Source organism: Pseudorasbora parva, chromosome 1 (genome assembly GCF_024679245.1).
Source record: "Pseudorasbora parva isolate DD20220531a chromosome 1, ASM2467924v1, whole genome shotgun sequence".
NCBI lineage: Eukaryota > Metazoa > Chordata > Actinopteri > Cypriniformes > Gobionidae > Pseudorasbora > Pseudorasbora parva.
This window is the reverse complement of record NC_090172.1, coordinates 18,798,180-18,822,464: the sequence shown is the minus strand read 5'-3', so window position 1 is coordinate 18,822,464 and position 24,285 is coordinate 18,798,180. Positions and strand designations below refer to the sequence as shown.

General features: G+C 42.1%; 1 protein-coding gene across 1 annotated transcript in view; it reads left to right on the top strand.

Moving 5' to 3' along the window:
• LOC137058526 (collagen alpha-1(XXV) chain) overlaps window positions 1-24,285 on the top strand; it is an 800,473-nt gene that overhangs the window by 319,098 nt on the left and 457,090 nt on the right. The window contains exon 7 of the mRNA XM_067431845.1: window positions 20,722-20,793. Within this exon, the coding sequence (XP_067287946.1) occupies window positions 20,722-20,793 (72 nt within the window). The remainder of the gene's footprint in view (window positions 1-20,721; window positions 20,794-24,285) is intronic.

Here is a 24,285-nt window from a genome sequence, read left to right as displayed (position 1 = left end):
AGAGCCGGTATCTTCCCGCATCCTCGCCCCTGGTGGCCAGGAGCGCTAAGTGCCCGTTCTAAGTGTCGGCTTGCAACGCCACTCCCGCCCTCTGGGCCGGATACGTGCGTTTATTTTCTCCAGTTGTGTTCCCCGGGAAACCGGCTAACCCTGTCGAGCTCCTCCGTCACCCCATGCGGTGTCAGACGTTGCGGACCGTCTGACGCTAGGCCTGCACCCGTATGCTTGTGGAACGTGGTTGTAGGCTGGGTTCCATATGTAGCGGTTCCCTCACGGCAACCCCATATGTGTATTCTTCCATGGTACCAGCTACCCTCCGGGCTAGCCCCGTGTCTTTCCCTCGACAGAGCCCGCTCTGTCGTCTCTGGGCGTGTTCTTTCCCCCCTTCAATCAGGCTGGAACCACCCCAGAGACTGCCATATGTTGCACTACCCTGCCAGGTTAGTCCTTATGTGTATTCTGCCACCACTCCTTCCATGAAGGACGTGGCCCCGTAGCGTACCTTCTCCAGAGAAGAGCACGGTTCCCAGCGGTCTATGGTCACTCTAAGTGGGTCTTGCAGAACAGCAGTGACTGACCTCCCTGCTTGGAGCCCTGACTTCCGTACCATACTAGACGGTCCAGTGCGTTCAAGCAGGACGCTGGAAGGGCCAGCATCCTGGCGTTTTCCAGAGGGATCCCAATTCGTCGGTTCAGTTCTGATGTACGTCGAACGTGACCGACTGAAAGGGAACGTCTCGATTACGTATGTAACCCTCGTTCCCTGAAGGAGGGAACGGAGACGTATGTCCTGTCGCCAGGTGCTGTGCTTCAGCTAGGAGCCCAGTCACGTATTCGGCTCCTCAGTTGAAAAAAGCATTTGATCTGCCATTCCACTTCCTATTTATACCCGCGCTGCGGGGCGGAGCGTGGAATGTGTGGATCACATGCCAATCTCCGATTGGCTCGTTTTTATACACTCGAAGTGGATAGGTCTCTGAGTTCAGATCGCAATTTGTCGGTTCAGTTCTGACGTACGTCTCCATTCCCTCCTTCAGGGAACGAGGGTTACATACGTAACCAAGACGTTCAGACACAATACATACATTACACACGTTTCAATGCCTTGGCAATACAAAATGTATTTTTTTTGTCATGACAAAAGCTTCTTGAATTGAATTATAGAGAAGCTGTGTGTGTGTGTGTGTGTGTGTGTGTGTGTGTGTGTGTGTGTGTGTGTGTGTGTGTGTGTGCAATAAACTATTTGTCTTGGCATGTTGTTATACAAACCATGCTGGTATTTTTTTTTAACCCTTTTCATTGTTAAGTAAATCCATAATCTATTAATTTTAATAACATCCTAAGACTTGCTGAGAATATTAAACTTTTATTTAAATGATGCGTGTACCATAATATATATATATATATATATATATATATATATATATATATATATATATATATATATATATATATATATATATATATATACAGTCTTGTTCAAAATAATAGCAGTACAATGTGACTAACCAGAATAATCAAGGTTTTCAGTATATTTTTTATTGCTACGTGGCAAACAAGTTACCAGTAGGTTCAGTAGATTGTCAGAAAACAAATAAGACCCAGCATTTATGATATGCACGCTCTTAAGGCTGTGCAATTGGGCAATTAGTTGAAAGGGGTGTGTTCAAAAAAAATAGCAGTGTCTACCTTTGACTGTACAAACTCAAAACTATTTTGTACAAACATTTTTTTTTCTGGGATTTAGCAATCCTGTGAATCACTAAACTAATATTTAGTTGTATGACCACAGTTTTTTAAAACTACTTGACATCTGTGTGGCATGGAGTCAACCAACTTGTGGCACCTCTCAGCTGTTATTCCACTCCATGATTCTTTAACAACATTCCACAATTCATTCACATTTCTTGGTTTTGCTGCAGAAACAGCATTTTTGATATCACCCCACAAGTTCTCAATTGGATTAAGGTCTGGAGATTGGGCTGGCCACTCCATAACATTAATTTTGTTGGTTTGGAAACAAGACTTTGCCCGTTTACTAGTGTGTTTTGGGTCATTGTCTTGTTGAAACAACCATTTCAAGGGCATGTCCTCTTCAGCATAGGGCAACATGACCTCTTCAAATATTTTAACATATGCAAACTGATCCATGATCCCTGGTATGCGATAAATAGGCCCAACACCATAGTAGGAGAAACATGCCCATATCATGATGCTTGCACCTCCATGCTTCACTGTCTTCACTGTGTACTGTTGCTTGAATTCAGAGTTTGGGGGTCGTCTCACAAACTGCCTGTGGCCCTTGGACCCAAAAAGAACAATTTTACTCTCATCAGTCCACAAAATGTTCCTCCATTTCTCTTTAGGCCAGTTGATGTGTTCTTTGGCAAATTGTAACCTCTTCTGCACATGCCTTTTTTTTAACAGAGGGACTTTGCGGGGGATTCTTGAAAATAGATTAGCTTCACACAGACGTCTTCTAACTGTCACAGTACTTACAGGTAACTCCAGACTGTCTTTGATCATCCTGGAGGTGATCATTGGCTGAGCCTCTGCCATTCTGGTTATTCTTCTATCCATTTTGATGGTTGTCTTCCGTTTTCTTCCACGTCTCTCTGGTTTTGCTCTCCATTTTAAGGCATTGGAGATCATTTTAGCTGAACAGCCTATCATTTTTTGCACCTCTTTATAAGTTTTCCCCTCTCTAATCAACTTTTTAATCAAAGTACGCTGTTCTTTTGAACAATGTCTTGAACGACCCATTTTCCTCAGCTTTCAAATGCATGTTCAACAAGTGTTGGCTTCATCCTTAAATAGGGGCCACCTGATTCACACCTGTTTCTTCACAAAATTGATGACCTCAGTGATTGAATGCCACACTGCTATTTTTTTTAACACACCCCTTTCAACTAATTCAACTAATTGCCCAATTGCACAGCCTTAAGAGCGTGCATATCATGAATGCTGGGTCTCATTTGTTTTCTGAGAATCTACTGAACCAACTGGTAACTTGTTTGCCACATAGCAATAAAAAATATACTAAAAACCTTGATTATTCTGGTTAGTCACATTGTACTGGTATTATTTTGAACAAGACTGTATATAAAATATAATTATATTAACCAGATAAGATGGAAATAACAATAGAAATAACTTACAAATAAGTAATTAAGTTAATGTATATTGTTATAAACAATATACATTAACAAAAATAATTTAAAACTATTGCATTGTACAACCCCAAATAAGAAAAAGTTGGGACAGTTTGGAAAACGCAAATAAAAAAAGTAGTGATTTCTAAATTTACTTTGACTTGTATTTCATTGCAGACAATATGAACACAAAATATTTCATGTTTTGTCTGGTCAACTTCATGTCATTTGTAAATATGCATCCTTTCCTGTCATTCAGACCTGCAACACATTTCAAAAAAAGTTGGGACAGGAGCAATTTAGGGCTAGTAATGAGGTAAAAAGGTTAAATAATGATGTGATTAGAAACAGGTGATGTCAACAGGTGATTGAAATTATGATCTGGTACAAAAGCAGCATCCAAGAAAGATCTAATCCTTTAGGAGCAAAGATGGGCCAAGGATAGCCAGTTTGCCAACAAATACGTGAGAAAATTATTGAAATGTTTTAAAACAATGTTCCTCAAAGAAAGATAGGAAGAGATTTGGATATTTCACATTCAACAGTGCACAACATAATTACAAGATTCAAGGAATCTGGAGGAATTTCAGTGCGTAAAGGACAAGGCCGCAAGCCTAAGCTGACCAACCGTGATCTCCGATCCCTCAGGCGGCACTGCATCAAGAATCGTCATTCATCTATAAGCGATATCACCACATGGGCTCAGGACTTTGGCAAACTTTGTCAAGTACCACAATACGTAGTTACATCCACAAATGCCAGTTAAAACTGTACTGTGCCAAAAGGAAGCCTTATGTTAACAGTGTCCAGAAGCGCCGTCGACTTCTCTGGGCTCGGAGGCATCTGGGATGGACCATCACACAGTGGAAATGTGTACTGTGGTCAGATTAATCCGTATTTCAGGTATTTTTTGGGAGGAATGGACGCCGTGTGCTCCGGACCAAAGAAGAAATGGATCATCCAGACTGTTACCAGCAACAAGTCCAAAAGCCAGGGTCTGTCATGGTATGGGGTTGTGTCAGTGCCCTTGGCAAAGGTAACCCTCACTTCTGTGAAGGCAACATTAATGCTGAAAAGTACATAGAGATTTTGGAGCATAATATGCTGCCTTCAAGAAGATATCTTTTCCAGGGACGTCCATGCATATTTCAACAAGACAATGCAAAACCACATTCTGCACACATTACAAAGTCCTGGCTGCGGAGAAAGAGGGTACGGGTACTTGACTGGCCTGCCTGCAGTCCCGACCTGTCTCCAATAGAGAATGTGTGGCGCATTTTGAAGCGCAAAATGCGACAACGAAGACCCCGTACTGTTGCCCACCTTAAGACTTGTTTGCAGGAAGAATGGGACAAAATTACACCTGAAACACTTCATCACTTGGTGTCTTCCGTCCCTAAATGTCTTTTAAGTGTTGTGAAAAGGAATGGCAACATTACAAAGTGGTAAATGCTTTACTCTCCCAACTTTTTTTGAAATGTGTTGCAGGTCTGAATGACAGGAAAGGATGCATATTTACAAATGACATGAAGTTGACCAGACAAAACATGAAATATTTTGTGTTCATATTGTCTGCAATGAAATACAAGTCAAAGTAATTTTAGAAATCACTTCTTTTTTATTTTATTTGCACATTCCATACTGTCCCAACTTTTTCTGATTTGGGGTTGTAACATTGCGATGTGAAAAGTCAAAAGCAGTAACCTAACCTTGTTAGGAAAGTAGTCTATATACATAAAACGTTTTCCAAAAATTAACCAATTTACAATGTGTTGTGTTTGATACTATATATTATCACCAGGTATAAGTAATTAACGGATGCACAGTTTTGTTATAATAAGAAATTATAAACATTGTTATTAACATATGTTTTTTTTGTGTGTTTTTTATTGCGAGAAAAAACATGTAATATACAACAAAGAAAACATATTAATACATATATACAACAAAATAAAATAAAAAAAGAACAATGAAACAAAAAAATGCCAGAGTGTACAAACCTTGATAAATTAATTTTTTAAAAAGTATATTAAGAATATTACAAGTCTTTCTTTCTTTTTTATTCACAATATTATTCAAACTGGTGCAATAGTCCTTAGTCTCCTGAAGAAAATGAAGAAAATGTGGCTTGGATCTTGACCATTTCTTTTTGTGTTCCCAAAATAATAAAAAGTTGTACAATAAAGGTGAAATTATTATTATTATTATTATTATTATTATTATTATTATTATTATTATTATTATTATTATTATTATTATTATTATTACATTCATTGGAATAATATACATATATCAAAATTATTTAATTTAAATATAACATTTGTTTTCCTTCTAATGAAATTTTCCACGTCCACCCAAAAAAATCTTTGTGTATATACAATAACAAAATAGATGAATAATATATAATTTTTCTATTGAACAAAAATCACATGAATAATCAATATCTAAATTAAACCTCTCTATCACACTTTTAGCTGGATATATACCATGTAAAAATGTAAATGTAACTTCTTTTACTTTATTATTTAAGCAGTATGCTTCAAAAATACACCAAGCTTTATTCCAGTTTATATTTCTAAATACACTGTTCCACAATAAACTTTTATGAGTAGCTGTTTCACCTGTTATAATATCCCTAATATGTTTATTAGTAGGCCTACAACTGTGTTTCAGAACATCAATGTCTCCTAAAAACATGCTGTCTTGAACATATACTGCCTCAGGACATTGTTATTAACCGCATTTCCAGTTTGCCGTAAAGTCGACGTCAGACTTGAACGCCACTAACCAATGAGAAGAGTTGCGAGCGGGACGAGTCGTGCAGTCCCGCTCCAGGTGCAACCCCGCCTCAATCGACGTCATACTTTGGTACTAACCAGTGAGACGAGTTGTGGGCGGGGCTACACGTGCAGCCCCGCCCCCACATGCAACCCCGCCTCAATCTGCAGGCTGCAGACAGGTGCTTCTCGCAACCAGAGCCATGGCTCTGTTAAATCAAGTTAGACCATAGTTAAATCAAGGAAAAAACAGTAATAGACTGTAAAACGTAGCAGTCAGATTTACCAGATGTATCAAGATATTTTCACTGAATTTTAGTGCAAGTTAATAGAAAAAAGTTGTCCAAAGTCAGTAACTGAAAAGGAGAATAAATATTAAAATGAACTGTGTTTATGTGTTGTTGCACAATATGATATAGAAGAGATCGTTTTGTTGAATTTATTCGTTTTGTGGGTCACCATTGTGGTGAAGAGTAGAGCCTGTGCTTCAGTCCAGGAAGAGCAGAGAAGCATTGATGATATGCTGCTTGATGCTTTATTTAACGGCAGTAACTGTGTTTGCTGATGCAGTTAAGAGCCGATTGTTGTGTAATTTATCACATACGTGTGTGCTATTGCTCACAATGAACCACAAAGATTGAAGTTAGTCATGTTTCTAAATTCACTACTAGAATTTACACGTGTGAAATGACTCAAATGAAACAAGTTTACAGTAAAACACCGTATAAATACTAGTTTTAAAATGAGAACTGTTTGAAGCGATCAGTTTTCCAAATGAAAAGTTATTTCATTGTATTATTAAAATACTGTAAAAAAGAAGAGCTGTATATAAACAGTTGAGGGCTGTAAATTAACAGTACATTGCTGGCAACCACAGCTGCCAGTAGATTACTGTTATTTTACGGCACAGTTTTTTTGCGCCGATTAAACCAGGGGTCCCCAATCTTGGCCCTGGAGGGCCACTGTCCTGCAGAGTTTAGCTCCAACCACAATCAAACACACCTGAAACAGCTAATCAATGCATTTATAGGCATTGACTAGCTGTTTCAGGTGTGTTTGATTGGGGTTGGAGCTCAACTGTGCAGGACAGTGGTCCTCCAGGACCGAGATTGGGGACCCCTGCATTACAGACATGCGTAAACGTGGATATGTTACATGTCTAAAGTAACCTATAGGAAGAATAAACCGTATGCCTTATAGACTTATAAATTGCACTTAACAACTTAAAATAATTTGCATGCACAATAAACTACAGTAGCCTAAAATGTATTTAAATCTCGTTACAGAAAGGTTTTTGCAGGTTTTAATATATATATATATATTTTTTTTTTTACCATAGTCATAATAAGCATATTTCCAGTAGCCTACGTGCCTCAGAGTTGCGTTGCCAATTCAATCATTCTCGGTAATCCTCGGCAAACTTCGACAACTGGTTGAACCGGCTCTTTCGGTTCTTTTTTAGTTGGACGTGCTACTTCTGCTTTTGCGTCTTACGTCATTAACCCGGAGCTACAATTTGATTCAGTTCGATTGATGAACCAGTTCAACCGTTTACTTGCTGAGAACCGGCTCAAAAGAACGATTCGTTCAAGAACCGAACATCACTAATAGATATATTTACAAGCCCAAACATTTGCACATCCAGCCGCAGCAGCAGCACATTACATAATTGTTTATTTACCTCAAACTCTCTTTGCAGAACACAATCCTTGCTCCCTCTGTCTCTCCAACAATTTCCTCCGCCATAATCTTTTTTCTTTTTCTCCACAAATCAGCGCACATACAATTTGAAGCAAACTTTGTGCAGTTTATCATTTTTAATAACAATTCCAAGTCTCGCGCGAGACCTACGGTCTGACGCATGTGTGATCTCGCGTTGTTTACTTGTCACATCGCACGTGTAGTTGGAAAACGTAGTTTACACACCGGAGAGAGAGAGAGTTGTCTACGATTCTTCCTCTTGTTCAGTCATGCAGTGTGAACTCCTCTGTCGCCGATCCATCGTGCAGTGTGAACACAGCAGTGACTGAAGGATACCCCAGATAGTAGGGGTGTAACGATTCGTTTTAACAACGATTCGATTCGGTTGAAATAAAACAGTCACACTGCTTTAAATTTTTGGCTAAAAAGTTACTGAATTGATTTCAAGTCACTGAATCGTTTCGAATCATATCGTTCTGAAACCAATATCGTTTCTTAAATCGTATCGACAACCTCAAATCGTGATACGAATCGAATCGTTGTTTAACGAATCCTTAGACCCCTACCAGATAGCAGTGTGAAAAGAGCAGTGACTCGACGAGTTTGAAAATCGTGCAGTCTGAATTAGGCTTACCCACATAGCAACATTGTGTTGGCCCAGATCTGGCCCATCTCTGGCACATGAGATGGAGCTGGCCCACTTGCTGCAATGAATGATGGCCCTTGAGTGGCCCATTCCTGTTTGCTTGATCTGGGCCACAAGCAGGCCATAACAATGCCACATGTCAGCCAAGAGCTAAGACAGGGGGTCCCCAATCTCAGCCCTGGAGGGCCACTGTCCTGCACAGTTTAGCTCCAGCCCCAATCAAACACACCTGAAACAGCTAATCAATGCCTATAAAAGGCATTCCCTGCGTCCCAATTCGCATACTATCCATCCTAAATAGTATTCGAAAATAGAATTAGTATGTCCCAAATCGTAGTATGTTGAAAAGAGTATTCCAAAGATTCCCGGATGGTTTACTATTTCCGGTCCGAATTCACAGTATGGATCGATGGGCACTCTAACGGCTGATATTGCCCACAACCCATTGCGAGTTGGACGAGGATTCGATTAGAACTACAAACGCGGATAAAAAGCGTTAAAAAACTACAAACATGACGGATGTGCGAGTTCGACGGTTAAGTAGAGAAGTTTAGATAAAGGGGTTTGAGTGACCAACTATCAATATTTAACCTGACAAAAATATATTTATTCAGTGTTGTCACATTATATTTCACCCGCAGCAGCATTGAGAACTTTTGAAATGACACGTTTGGCCATTAACTTTTAAATGGATCATTATATTTAAACTGTAAATACATGAAGTGAGTGAGTCTCTGCATTAAAGACCCACAAATGGCAGATCAACGAGCGGCTACATTTCTCTCCGATACGGTAGGAGATTAAACTGAATGTGGAGGATTTGAACTGTGATGAATCTGACGATGATTGACAGGGCAGATAAACGGTGACGGGATGCACGTAACTAAGCGACAGAGTCCGTTAAAGATGGCGAAGTAGTATGTCCCGAAGCTTGCATACTTTTCTGCTACACACTCAAAAGTATATATTTTTTCTTCACAAAAAGAGTACATACTTTTAGGACGTAGTATAAGTAGGCGAATTGGGACGCAGCAATTGATTAGCTGTTTCAGGTGTGTTTGATTGGGGTTGGAGCTAAACTCTGCAGGATAGTGGCCCTCCAGGACCGAGATTGGGGACCCCTGCCTTAAGGGTACCACCCCAGTGACGGCCACTTGTACCTTAAAAGGTACAATTTTGTACACTTTTATTTGACAGTGTAGGGATCCGGAGGGAACAACCAAGGAATCCTCATCTCTGACACCAAAATTGTTGTGGCAAAAATAAATTAACTCGGTTGCATTGCTGTAAAAGAAACAAACCTTAGCCAATGTACTCCGAAATACAAGCATGAAAAACATCATACTTCAATTCTCAAAAATATAAATATGTATTTTTTACAAAATGAATAGAAGCCTTCTCAAATGACTATGGTTTAAACCTATATGGTGGAGAAGGTGACGTTAGCTAGAAGGATCGAGTGATCGATCTGTAAGCAACTAAACTAACGTAGTATGACATATGTATCTACAGTTGTATTTGGTAATACAAAATAATATTAACCTTTGTCATTAGACACAATATTTAGTTTTGTATGGTACTTGGAGTTTCCTATTGTTACTGTACTAGCATCTTGCGTTATCTAATACTATCTCTCTAAGAAACTTTCAATTTAATCAGACATTGTTTAAACAATCAATAAGTGGATAAATAAAGGGCAGTGGCTCAGTGGTTCAAGTAGGTTGACTACAAACCAAAAGGTTGGTGGTTCAATCCCCGGTTCCACCTGACCAAGTGTCAAAAGCAAGACACCCAACCCCAGCTGCTCCCGACGAGCTGGATGGCACCTTACATGGCTGACATCGCTGTTGGTGTATGAATGGGTGAATGTGAGGCAAAATGTAAAGCGCTTTGAATGGTCATAGGGTCTGTTAAAAGCGCTACATAAATATTTTTCGCTATCCTCGCGTGACGCTTGTATACTTGAGGATTTGGCTGCGCAATTCTGCCTGACAAAGAACATGTTCTGACATATGCAAATGTTGGGGTTGTACATATTAATGACTCTAGCGATTGCGTCACAGTTGGCATTATGTTGAGATTTACTTATTTTTCTGTGGTGTTTTTCATGCACAAGATTTACATATGAAAGAGGAGGCAATTGGTGTTTGAGACTCACAGGATGTCCATGTACTGAACACTTATTATTTCACGATGGCAAGGTTAATAAAATGTTTCATTCTAGAGCACATTTAATTGAATTTATCATTATTTTTGTCAGTGTATTTTGTTTCCAAATGCTCTTTGCTTGAGCATCAAAATAGATGACAGTGTGGTTTCTTTTGCTTCCATCTACTAAATTAACTATGCTATTCAAATTACTTTCCATAAAATGGTAGGATGGAATACTGCATAAACATTATATTTCTCTGTGTTTCTCTAATCCATATATTGCTCATTTATAGCCTAGAAATCTAGATGTACTCTAGCGGCAGCAAATCTAATCTGCCACGAGTGTCGTTTAGCGACTCTCAATACACTTCTGAGCTGTAAAAACCAAACTCTGGTTGGGCCAATCACATCGTGTACAGAGTCGGTTGGCAGAGCATAACATAATGACGGCCGAGTTGGGCTTGCAGGCTACACTGTAAAAAATTGTGTCGTAAAATAACGGTAATCTACTGGCAACTGTGGTGCCAGCAATTTACTGTTAATTTATAGCCCTCTGCTATTTATATACAGTTCTCATTTTTTACAGTTTGTTACCGTAATAATATCATGAAATGTAACGTCTCGGTTACGTATGTAACCCTCGTTCTCTGAGGAGGGAACGGAGACGTAACGTCAGTGACTGACGAATGGGGGTTTCGCCTAGAAGCCAATCATCTTCGAGATCTTAGAAAACGCCCACTGGCAGTGCCAATGCCATGGGCATGCAAAATTTGCATGCGTAACTCCGCCTACCCACCTGGGTATATAAGGAAGTAGCTGGCATGAATCGCATTGTTACCTGCTGAGGAGCCAAGACTGAACTCTCGGCCATTCCAGCGGTACAGCGGAAGTGGCAGCGGGACGTTACGTCTCCGTTCCCTCCTCAGGGAACGAGGGTTACATACGTAACCGAGATGTTCCCTTTCATTCAGTCACTCCGACGTAACGTCAGTGACTGACGAATGGGGGTCCCAATGTAATCACGCCACTCAGCTGTCTTCCAGTGCCCTGCGCAAGTGTGAGAGCCCTGATCCAAGTTAGGTCGGTCAAAGGCCTCTACTTAACGCAGGAATACCAAGGTACACTGGGAGGCATATCCATGTAGGAGATATGCGCCAAGATGCCTACCCGTAGGGAGGACTTAAGGATACACGTATAACCCGAGGGGCTGCATACGGAAGATCACTGGGGTACCAGCTGCAGGTGGATTTTTAACCCCAGGGGGTGGCATGGTTGCCAAGGGAATACACCCGCTCAGGGAGGCTTACGGTGGAATACACATGTGGGGGTCGCCGGAGGGGAACCATGCACATGGGGCACCTGGCCGGACACGAGTGTCTGGGCTAAGGGCAGACTTACTGGCGTTGGCGTCGTCAGTGCTGGAGGAGCTCAGGGCTCTCGTGGAGCTCACCTGAGAAGAATATCGCACGTATCCAGTCCGTGGAGTGGAATGGCGAGCAAGCGAAGACACCTGAGCCAATCCATTACCGGCCACTTGTAGAGGCGAGTACATAGTCGGTTACAGGCTCCATTCGGAGATTATAGAATCTGGCGAATGTTTTTGGTGTCGCCCAGCCTGCAGCTCTGTAGATGTCTGTCAGCGGAGCGCCATGCGCTAAAGCCCAAGAGGAGGCCACGCTTCGAGTGGAGTGTGCCCTGACCCCAAGGGGGCATGGACGCCCTTGCTGCTGGTAAGCCAAAACAATGGTGTCCACTATCCAGTGAGACAGCCTTTGCTTTGAGAGAGCCTTCCCTTTCAGCTTCCCACCCTTACAGACAAAGAGCTGGTCTGAGGTCCTGAACACTGCGTCCTGTCTACGTAAGCGCGGAGGGCGCGTACTGGACAGAGCAGTGCCAAGGCTGGGTCTGCCTCCTCCAAAGGCAGCGCTTGCAGGTTCACCACCTGGCTCTGCGGAGTGGTGGGAACCTTTGGCACATATCCAGGCTGGGGTCTCAGGATCACGTGAGAGTCAGCCGGCCCGAATTCCAGGCACGCTTCGTCAACCGAAAATGCCTGCAGGTCCCCTACCCTCTGGATGGAGGCCAATGCGGTCCAGAGCGCTGTCTTCATAGACAAGAACTTAACATCTACTGACCGCAAAGGCTCAACTGGGGCCCTCTGCAGAGCACTTAGAACTACTGAGAGGTCCCAAGAGGGTACGAGAGGAGCACGAGGAGGATGTAGTCTCCTCGCACCCCTCAGGAACCTGATGACCAGGTCGTGCTTACTTACCGGTTTACCGTCCAAGAGGTCATGGTAAGCGGCAGAAGCGGCCACTTAAACCTTCAGGGTGGAAGGAGACAGCCTTCGATCCAACCCTTATTGGAGAAATGAGAGCACGGACCCGATCGGCATTTCCAGGGGTCTTCCTGGCGGGAAGAACACCAACTGACGAGGAGGTTCCACTTCAACGCATAGGCCTGTCTCGTGGACTCGGCCCGAGCGGAAGTGATGGTAGCCACCACCGTAGGTGGTAGGGTACTCAAACCTGCCGTGTCCCGTCCAGGAGCCACACCTCAGGTTCCAAAGATCGGGACGCGGGTGCCACAGGGTGCCCCGTCTCTGAGAGAGGAGATCCTGTCTCAGAGGAATCGGCCAGGGAGGCCGTGCCAGTACGGGGCGACCAAAATGACCTGCTCCTTGTCCTCCCTGACCTTGCACAAAACACGTGCAAGAAGGCTCACTGGGGGAAACGCATACTTGCGTAGGCCCTGCGGCCAGCTGTGTGCCAGTGCATCCGTGCCGAGCGTGCCGTCGGTCAGGGAAAAATATAGGCTGCAATGGGACGAGTCGTGAGAGGCAAACAGGTCTACCTGTGCATCCCCGAACTGATCCCAGATCAGCTGGACCGACTGAGTATGGAGTCTCCACTCCCCAGGGATTGGCTGAATCCGTGAGAGCTCGTCGGCTGCACGGTTCAGGATCCCCGGGATATGGACAGCACGAAGGGACCTCAGGCGCTTCTGACTCCATAAAACGAGATTGTGGGCAAGTTGGGACATGCGGCGGGAGCCCTGGTGGTTGATGTACGCTACTACGGCCAACGGGGTCATACGGAGCACCGGCGTACCCTCGGTGGGGCAGCGAGGCAGTGTTACCGGCCCGGGCTCGGGTGTCATAGCGGCCCGGTGTCGGGGCGGCGGTAACAACTACGCCCTGACAGAGGAGACCAGGGAAGGACTCGCGTTCCACTGGGGTCTGCTCTGAGAGGGGGCTGGCGACAGAGAGGGACGAGAGCGGCGTGGCCCGGGGGCGGCGCGCACTGCGGTCACCGGTCTCTGGGTGCTCAGGGATGGGTCAATCAGTTCTTTCTTACAAAGGGTGCTGCTGACCCGTGGGCCAGCAGCTGGACAAAGGATTCTCCCCCGGCCCTCCACCGGGGGAAGGGGCGGACCTGCCACCGTCCCATGAAAGAACTGCCCATCCCAGAGCTGTCCGAGTCCGGAGCACCGCTGGCCTTCTTTCAGCAGGCTGCGGGGCTGGCGCAGACTGGGGCGGCTTCCTGTAGCGTGCTCTGCGTTGTGGCCAGGGTGAAGGCTGCTGCTGTGGCCACGCGGGAGGGGGTAGCAGGAAGTCGCCCTGGCGGCGAGGAGGCTAAGGCAACTGTGTCGGCGGCGCTTAGGTGCAGCAGCGGGCCGCCGGGGCAGATGGCCTCAGTCTGCCTCTGGGGACGGCCAAGAACTGTTGGGCGCAGTCCCTGACCGTGCTGCCGATAAGGCCGGCCTGGGATATGGGCGAGCTGAGAAGGCGGGCTCACTCAGCCTTCCCACATCGACCAAGTAAGGCCATTTGTCTTTCCCGGACCACAGCTGTGGACATCTCCTGACCCAGGGGGCGTGTGGTCACCTACGCCGCGCTGGGCGGGATCGGTGGCGGCACGCCTTTCTCGAGGCAGTGTTACCGGCCCGGACTCGGGTGGCATAGCGGCCCGGTGTCGAGGCACTGGTAACGACTGCGCCCTGACAGAGGAGACCAGGGAAGGACTTGCGTTCCACTGGGGTCTGCTCTGCGAGGGGGCTCGTAAGCCCTGGATCAGCTCTGTCCTCGGGCGGCAGCTTACCCCATAGCACTGCTGGACTACGCCACCGAAGTAGACGAGCCAACAGGCTTGGGAGGGCGCTTAGGATAGCCTCACCGCGTCAGGTCAAAGCACTCAGTGGACACCGTAGTGCGCAACAGAGCACCTGACTGAGGGGGAGGGACCCCAGTGTACCCTTAGGCCGCGACCCCTCGAGGGCAGAGAAGACGGAGGAGGCCACCGAACGGTCGCGGGAAGACCCGGAGATCTCCCGGGCCGCGTGCACTCCTCATGCATCTTGGGAGCAAAATGGCATTGGGGGCGGGGCCCGCAGCTGTCGGGTGCCACCTCCAAAAACCAATCGCCCAACCGCGAGCACTCGTGACAGGGTGGAGATTCACACCAGCCTGAGTTAACATGACTGTCAACTCTAGGTCAGATTCTACAGTGCTACCACACCCGGAGGCGGAGCATAGCCGAATCGTCATCCCCAAAGGACTCTAGCCCACCTTGAGATGTGGCAATCGACCTCTCGATGCTATCTGGAGTATGAACGAAACGAGCGGGGCGTTAGCAGACAGTCCCGCTGCTTCAGTCCAACACTCACTGGAAGCGATGTGCAAGGTCAGGTCACCCTGGCCACCAGCCAAAGTACCACCTCTCTCAGAGATGGTAGATCGGGGTGTGGCAGAGGGGACTCTCTCTCTGAACAGAGATCATTGAGTCTCGACCACAACATCGCGATGGTCATGTTCCCGCAGAGGGAACACAGCACATCCACAAACACTGTCCGAACGTGCTGCCCAAACACGTCGAGCAGTGAATGCGTCCCAAAGACAGCAACAGATATCGACCGCACCCGGAAGTGCGCGGGCAAACCGTCTTGAAAAAGACATGCCACACGCAAGCTCTTTTTGTGAGAGGAAGCTCTGCAGAGGGCCGAAGCGCCCAGGGAAAACACACACAGCTGTTGCAGATCACTGCACAGATCAGCAGGCAGGCAATGTGAGATCGCTGGAACGCGCCGTTATACCAACACCCTGGAGAACCGCTCGTCTCGAAGACTGAAGAGAGGACTTCAGAATTCAGGCTTGCCGGAGTGAAGAGATGCCCTTGGCTCCGAAGCAGAAACATAATGCGATTCATGCCAGCTACCCAGCAGTTATTATATACCCAGGTGGGTAGGTGGAGTTACGCATGCAAATCTCGCATGCCCATGGCATTGGCACTGCCATTGGGCGTTTTCTAAGATCTCGAAGATGATTGGCTTCTAGGCGAAACCCCCATTCGTCAGTCACTGACGTTACGTCGGAGTGACTGAACGAAAGGGAACTTTTCATTTGGAAAACTGATTGCTTCAAACTGGTCTCATTTTTAAAAAGTTTGTACTGTAAACTTGTTTCATTTGATTCATTTCGCACTTGTAAGGTGTAGTAGTGAAAGAATGAAGAAACATTACTTTAACTTCAATCTTTGAAGTTCATTGTGAGCAATAGCACAACAAACAGCTCATAACTGCATCAGCAAACACAATCACTGCCGTTAAATAAAACATCAGGCAGCATATCCTCAGTGTTTCTCTGCTCATCCTGGACTGAAGCACAGGCTCTACTCTTCAGCACAATAGTAACCCACAAAACTAATGAATTCAACTAAAAGATCTCTTCTATATCATCTTGTGCATCAACACATAAACACAGGCCATTTTAATATTTACTCTCTCTACCAGTTACTGACTTTGCACAACTTTTTTTCTATTAACTTGCACTAAAATTCAGTGAAAATATCTTGATACATCTGGTAAATCTGACTGTTACGTTTTACAGTATATTACTGTTTTTCCTTGATTTAACGGTAATCTACTGGCAGCTCTGGTGTAAATTGCCGTTTTTACAGTACTTTTCCGTAACCCCTTTAACCCTTTTAAACCAACAGCAAAATCTTCAGTTTTAAATAAACATTGAAGATTGTACACATTACAAAGAGTTAGAGTAATTGAATCATTGTTAAAGTTCATGAGATAATTAAGAGATTAATTAAGGGATAACTGAGAACACCTGCTGTTAACAAGAATCACTGAAGGACAGAGAAACACAAGAACTACAAATGATTTCGAGACACCCCTCGCTGCAGCCTGTAGCATGATGACGTAGCTGGATCAGATCCAATACGTACTGGATGGTGGATCGTTATGGCAATGTCATAGCTTACCGATCTCTGGGTTAATTTATAATGCGTATGCACTAGTCTTAATGTATGATCATTATTGTATATAGATGATGTTCTAAACGGTGTAGTTGTAGTACTGATAAATAGGTTCAAGTAATTATTGATGAATAAATTATCTTTTCATAAATGTGATGCCTAAATTACCCAGTTTCGCTGTATATAATAATAATAATAATAATAATAATAATAATAATAATAATAATAATAATAATAATAATAGATTTTATTTATAATGCACTATTCATTCCGAAGAATCTCAAAGTGCAAAGAAAGGGGGAAAAAATAACAAAAAAAAAAGAATAACAAGTAAAAATATAGAATACTACAAACATTCAACCAACACGGAAAACAGAACAGAAACAGAGCTGATGGTGAACAGAAACAGAGCTGATGGTGAACAGAAACAGAGCTGATGGTGAACAGAAAACAGCTGATGGTGGAAGTCTCTGTTAGCTCCACAGCACACTGTGGTCCACTCCATGTTTTAAATTTCTCCCAGCGGCAGTGTGTCCTGATGACATCACCTAGGCACGACAGCTGAAGACCAGATGATGGGTCTTCATGACGATTCAAACGATGGGGATCGCCGCAGCACCATGCAGGAGGCAGAACATTTTTCCGGGCACTTCTGTGGACACACCGGGGTCCGCGCAGAAGTCCAAGCCGCTCCACGGCCGGAACAGCGGCGCAGCCGAGAAGCAGAACATCCCAACATCATGCCGGACGCCGATTACGATGGCCCAGATGACGCTAGCCCGGTGCAAACTTCAGCCACCATGCAGCTTAAGCCCAAGGAAGACCACCAGTGAGCAGTCGCGGCGAGAAACATCAAATGTCCTCCAAACCAGAACCAACCGCAGCAATTCAAACATAAACATTAGAGAAGCTGTGGAAAACGGCGAAACGACGAACAACGTCCTCTCAGTGGCTGCCAGCAATCAGCAACAGCCCCAATTGTAGCTCTGACTGTTAGACTAGTCACAAACATAAGGAAATAAAATAAAATCTAAATCTAATAGTACATTAACATGATTTGTGGGTGGAGAAGCGGCGAACAGACAACGCCAGCGTCCTCTCCCCCACGTTTATATATATATATATATATATATATATATATATATATATATATATATATATATATATATATATATATATATATATATATTATATGCATGCAAAACAGTTACAATTTTATATTCTGATCATACTTGCTGTTGAAGGGGAAAAAAAAGAGCGGTTTGAGTATTTATCTATCCAGCAAAACTTTCCTGTGCATTCAATGATGTCCCCAAAATATGTATATGACGTATATGACGTCATCGAATTGTGAATGAAACCACCGCGCATGCGCGTCCAGTACATGTTGGATCTGATCCAGTACGTCATCGTGCTACATGCTGCAGCGAGGACTTCCTGCTGACTTCAGCCGCAGTTTTAGATAAAATCAACTGAAGATAAAATAAGACATTAAATCTCTGAAGAGCTCAGCAGAGGAGGATTAATCAACAACACAAACAGCATTACCAGCTTCACACATTACTAGCCAGACTGACTTTATTTGTGGCAGACATCTACAGAAACTCTTATTGAGAATTAACAGATCTTTATATGTTGATGTTTAATTGAAAATATTTGGTCACCCTTATTGTGATCAGTGTTTGCTTCAATTGGGGTCTTGACAGCACCCAAAATAAAGGCAAATAGTAAGAATTAAAGAAAATAACCAGGCTATTCAGCAGCATAATTTATTTGTGCCGCAATGCATGCTGGATATTTTGAGTGTCACCATGGTTAAGATTCATACGCCGATTCTTGATCTCTGTGAGTCTGCTTGATTCAGATGTTTTAATAAAATTTTAGGGTCCAATAAAAAAAAAAAAAAAAAAAAAAAAATATATATATATATATATATATATATATATATATATATATATATATATATATATATATATATATATGAGACTAGTAAAACATTAGTGAAACAGACTATTATTAAATAGATATAAACATAATCTACTCATGTTTTTTTTTTTCTCAGCTTTGCTTGCTATAACAAATGTATTGAAAACACCCATTTACAGCAGTGAGAGAAAAAAATTATGTTATTGTGTCAAGGTTCAAGAGCCCAACTAAAGCAAACACTGATCACCATAATGGTAACGTCAGAAGACACAATAAAACAACATCTGTTAATTCTCAATAAGTGCTTCTGTAGTCGTCTGACAGAAATAAAGTCAGTCTGGTTAGTAATGTGTGAAGCTAGTAATGCTGTTTGTGGAGTTGTTTAATCCTCTGCTGAGATCTTTAGAGATTTAATGTCTTCTTTTATCTTCAGTTGATGAAATCAACTTTTTTTCTGTTCATGTTTCTCTTTCCTTCAGTGATGGAGGAACAGCAGGTGTTCATCAGTGTCTGTATTAATTCACTTCTTTTCGCTCACTTGGTCGAGTGGTCTATATCAGTAAACTAGTGTAGGGGATAGTGAATTAGGGGATAGGGAGTGATTTAAAATTAAACAATCCGACAAGCAGCATAGTTGAATTTGAGACACTAAATTGTCAGTTGGTGTGAATGTGTGTATCTTGTCATGGACTGGCTATCCATCCAGGTTGTCCCCCATCTGTAATGTTTGGAAAGGCTTTAACATCACCAGTGACCCTGCAGAGGATAAAGCAGTTTAGAGGATGGATAGATAGATGAATAGATGTTAAGAATCAAATAGCAAGTCCTGTACCACAAGAAACAATATTAAAGTTTAAATGTAAGGATATTGGCACACAGTACAAGAGCACAAATCCTAAGTAACTGAGTAAGAAATACCCATGGTCTGTGTTTGGCTAAGCACATTGCTAAGATCAAATCAAAATTATTTGCAAATCATAACAACAGTGTGGGAAAGCTTATTTTCAATTAGAAAATTAAACTTAGCATTTTGAGACAAATGGATAAAAAAAAAAAAAAAAAAAAAGAGGTAAGGCATGCTGCCTGCTGATTTTTGTCTTGCCGTGTTGTTGTGATTGTATTGTTCCATTTTTATGCTGTTTGTCCCCAGGGACTATCTGGTTTACCCACCCTGGCTGCATTACACAGCAATCAAATCCTCCTGACTGTGAAGGTTTGTTGGCTTTGCCAAACGGCCCAGGCAGACTCTATGGATTATACACACACTGAGATATATATCAACAGCGCATTTGTCCCCTGTACCCATGCAGCGACTTGGCCTAAGCACAATTGTGTCTGATAAATCCATTCCAACCTATCAAAAAACACCTTTGTTCATTATGACCCTCTCTCCCAGTTCCAGTGTTGGCATTATTATGCAGTGTGGTGGTAGGAATTTATGCATTCCTAGCAGAGCAACTGTTTCTCTATCCTAATAAACCAGTGACATGTAATTACAAAAAAAGATTAATATTTCTAACCAAAGATTAAAAAGTTTAATATTTCATTAAATAGTCTGACCACTGTGTGATTGTATTCGATAACTCAAAAAAAGATGCATTAAATACTAAAATAAATCCAGAGCTGGTATCTTTGGTTTCAAGTACCCTTTTGAGATATATTGGCTATTTAAACATCTAATTTAGAAATGCATGGGCAGAGACAAACAAATCAGCATGATGGGTTTCAGTGTTTACAGTTCTTGGAGTCTGCCTTGACTTTAAAGAAATGTGTGATGACAGTGCTTTCAGTGAGTAGAAGTTGACGTTTCTTCAGATTGGCTCTGTCAGGGTTGGTGTCCTAGCACGCATGAGGTGGTAATTACAGGGTGTTGGTATTGCTGCCAAATGCAGTTGAGACTTTCATTGCTGCCACCATAGAAAATGTCAACTTTTACTAATGCTTGAATGCACTGGATTGGGTCATCTGACTCAATTACTTTAATCTAATCTATTTTTGTACCTTTTCCCTTTCCTCTTCCTCTTTCCGGGACCTCATGCAACTCTCCTCTCCAACTTCTCTTAACTTTGACCACCAACCTCTTTTGACCTCACACTCCTGCTCAGATGGTCTTCCCTAAGATAAATCATGGCTTTCTTTCTGCTGATCAACAACTCATTAAACGTCGACTCATTAAGGTAGTGCTTGTCCTCATTCTGTTCTCTCTCAAACTTCTCCATCAGTCTGGCTTCTCATCTTTGGCTTATCATTTGTATGACAACGTCAGGCTATAGGGTCAACATTAAACTGTCATGTGGTTGGTTTTGATGTTTACTGAGGCCATTATAATGTCATCATTTTTTTTTTCAATAGCACAAGTTTAATTTGTCATTAAAATGTCATTAAGTGTTTATACTCTGTCAAATTATTAATTTATAACAGCATCATTAATATTTTGTTCAGTTCATAATGTTTTATACAAAATGTATACACTGGTGACCAGCACCAATTAACGCAAAAAGGGGAAAAAACATATACAAATAATGGCCATTACACAAAATAAACATATATATCAACATCATATAAACAAACACCGAAAAATAACACTTTGTCAAATGACTACACTTTAGAAATTATCTTTCAATGCATAAAAATAAAAGGAATAGTCTTTGGAGCCCCACCCCGGGGTGAACAAGGAATGGTTGCGGCTAGAGCCAATGTTTCCACCTAAACCCCTTTTGACTGTGCACCAGCTCACGGGACTTAGCCATAACAAACAGACAAACAAAGAAATGATAAGAATAAACTCAAACTATTCGTTAAAGAGAGTGAGCACATTTAACTCCAAACGAAAATTTAAATAAAGTATATTAAACCAAAATAATGTTGTTGTGAGTTTGTTTTCTTACTGCAAACAAAAGTTTCATTAAATACCTAAACAAATCAACCTGACTGAGGCTCAGCCAACATCTGTCACAGCGTACACAAAACCAGTGGTGCCGCCATAGACATCATATGATATATATGGTATATACCGGTAGATGTATATGTGTAACGACTGCTCTGAGACAGAAAGTAGGATCCAAATGCAGCATTTATTCAAAGGGTAATGCTCATAGTCAATAAACAGGCAAGAGGTCATAACAAGTAGGCAGTCCAATCAGGCAACCAAAACCAAGGACAGAGGCAAAAGGGTAAAAAGAAGGCAAGAAATCCCGAGACCAAGAAACATGAAACCAGGGATAACCCTCAGAAATGCAGTGAGACAAGACTTCGCCCTGAATGACAGAGTGAACATGGTATAAATAGGCAGAGGTAATGATGAAATAAGAAACAGGTGTAAACAGTGAGTGCTAATGAGTCCGGGCAAGGGATTATGGGTGATATAGGCTGAGATCAATCAATCAATCAATCAATCAATCAATCAATCAATCAATCAATCAATCAACTTTATTTATATAACGCTTTTACAATGACGATTGTTTCAAAGCAGCTTCACAGTGTTAAACAGGACAATATTGCAACAAAATTTGATTTTGCTGTACAGTCATTCTGGAGAAAACAGTGATGTTATCATCAGTGGTGTAAAGTAACGAATTACAAATACTCTCGTTACTGTAATTGAGTAGTTTTTCTCAGGAATTGTACTTTTTAAGTAGTTTAAAAACAGTCTACTTTTACTTTTACTTGAGTACATTTTAAGTGCTATATCGGTACTTTTACTGCACTATTTTCCCTAAACCTGTCGTCGCTACATTATGTTTATTTATTTTTCCTGATCTTAGTGATTGGCTAAGATCAATAATCAGTCCTGTGTCTCCGTGCATCACACGTGACGTCAAATCAACCATAGCGACAACCAGCCTAGAGTGTGAGATGCACGCGCACGCTTTATGAAAGGGGGTTGGTGCTGGCTAATGTATGATGATGACTGAAATCGTCAAATCGCCTTAAACAATTACTACAAATGGACCGCAGAATGTTACATTATCTAATACATGCATAAATGGTGTTCTGTTAGCGCAGCACCAGCTCGCGGTGCCATCTGCTGGAAACTCTTCATTGAACTTAATTGTTCGCTAGGCTTCAAAAAGTGCATTAGGCATGAACCGATCATCACTGCTAGATTTTTGTCCCTTACGTTGATTTCGTTTAATATGCTTTCTGTCCGCTTATTAAAGTGCATCTTTTAATGTAATGTGTTGTCACGTGGCGATTTAAAATTGTAGGCCATGTATATAGCAAATAACTTTTAGAAAACATCAGATTTATATTTAAATCAGATTTATTTTTTAACTGCAAGCAAAAATAATCAGTGGTGAAAACCATGATCTCGATGTTACTCAAGTTACTCGATTCTGATTTCTATTCTTTTTACAGAGAAAACATCCATTGAAATTAAAGCAGTACAACAAAGTGTCTTGAAAAGAAAGAACTTTTCTTTGAAAAGAAAGATTTTTTTATACATTTTTTTTTTTTACGTAAAATTGTTAATGTGCAATGTTTTGCAACCTTTTTTAAATAACCGCAAGAAAACCTCTACAGAATGGTGGTCATAAATGTTACCCGATTATTGGTTGATTTCTAAAATATTACATGGCTGTTTTTTTTAGTGCAAACAGTCAAAAATTAAATTAAATTTTTTTAGAAATATTGAAACTTTTTTTTTTGTTCTTTCTGAGAATCATCCATAAAAGAGTAAGCTACATTTTTAATTTGCAGGGTATACGATGGACTAACATTCATAGCATAACACTCACTACTCTTGAGTACTTTTAAAACGGCTACTTTTTACTCCTACTTTGAGTAGTATTTAGGACAGGTACTTTTACTCTACTTAAATTACATTTTTTGACAAGTAACAGTACTTCTACTTGAGTATGCTTTTTCAGTACTCTTTCCACCACTGTTTATCATCTTATTTTAATTTATCATAGAGCGACAATTTTGGCAGATCAGTATTTTATTTGTATATTTAGTTTTTAATTTTAATGTCCCCACCTGAGCAAGCCAAGCCAAAGGCGACAGTGGCAAGGACCCAAAACTCCACCAGGGCATGATGGAGAAAAATAAACCTTGGGAGAAACCAGGCTCAGTCGGGGTGCCAGTTCTCCTCTGGCCTATTATCAAACAGTGTATGATTATTATTCTGGCAACCTTACAGGTCAGAAATCATATGACCTGTCCGACCTCCAGAACTTTTTCTTGCATTGTTCCTGGTTGGTGGAACGATCTTCCGTCCTCCATACTGAAGAATCATTCACTTCATTCAAAAGACAGGTAAAAACTCATCTCTTCAATGAGCACTTAATCTTATCATTAAAAAAATAACTCGTCCTCCTCTATTTCTCTTTTCTTCTTCCCTTTTTCTGTTTTTTTTTGCTACTCTGAGTAGTATACAAATCTTGGTATTTAGGGCACTTTTTGCGTTTCTTTGCCTCTTCCTGACGGATCGCTTCCTGTACTCCTGAGTTGTAAGTCGCTTTGGATAAAAGCGTCTGCTAAATGCATAAATGTAAATGTAATATTAGATCGGAATATTCAAAATTTCTGGCTATCATGCAAGTGACGAGTTTATTTAGGATGGCGTGTCGATTACACTAGAGTATGAATACATGAAAGATTGGAGTTATTGCGCCGGAGACGGGTTTATTGAGGATGACGTGCCGGTGAGGCAAATTCAGAACAGA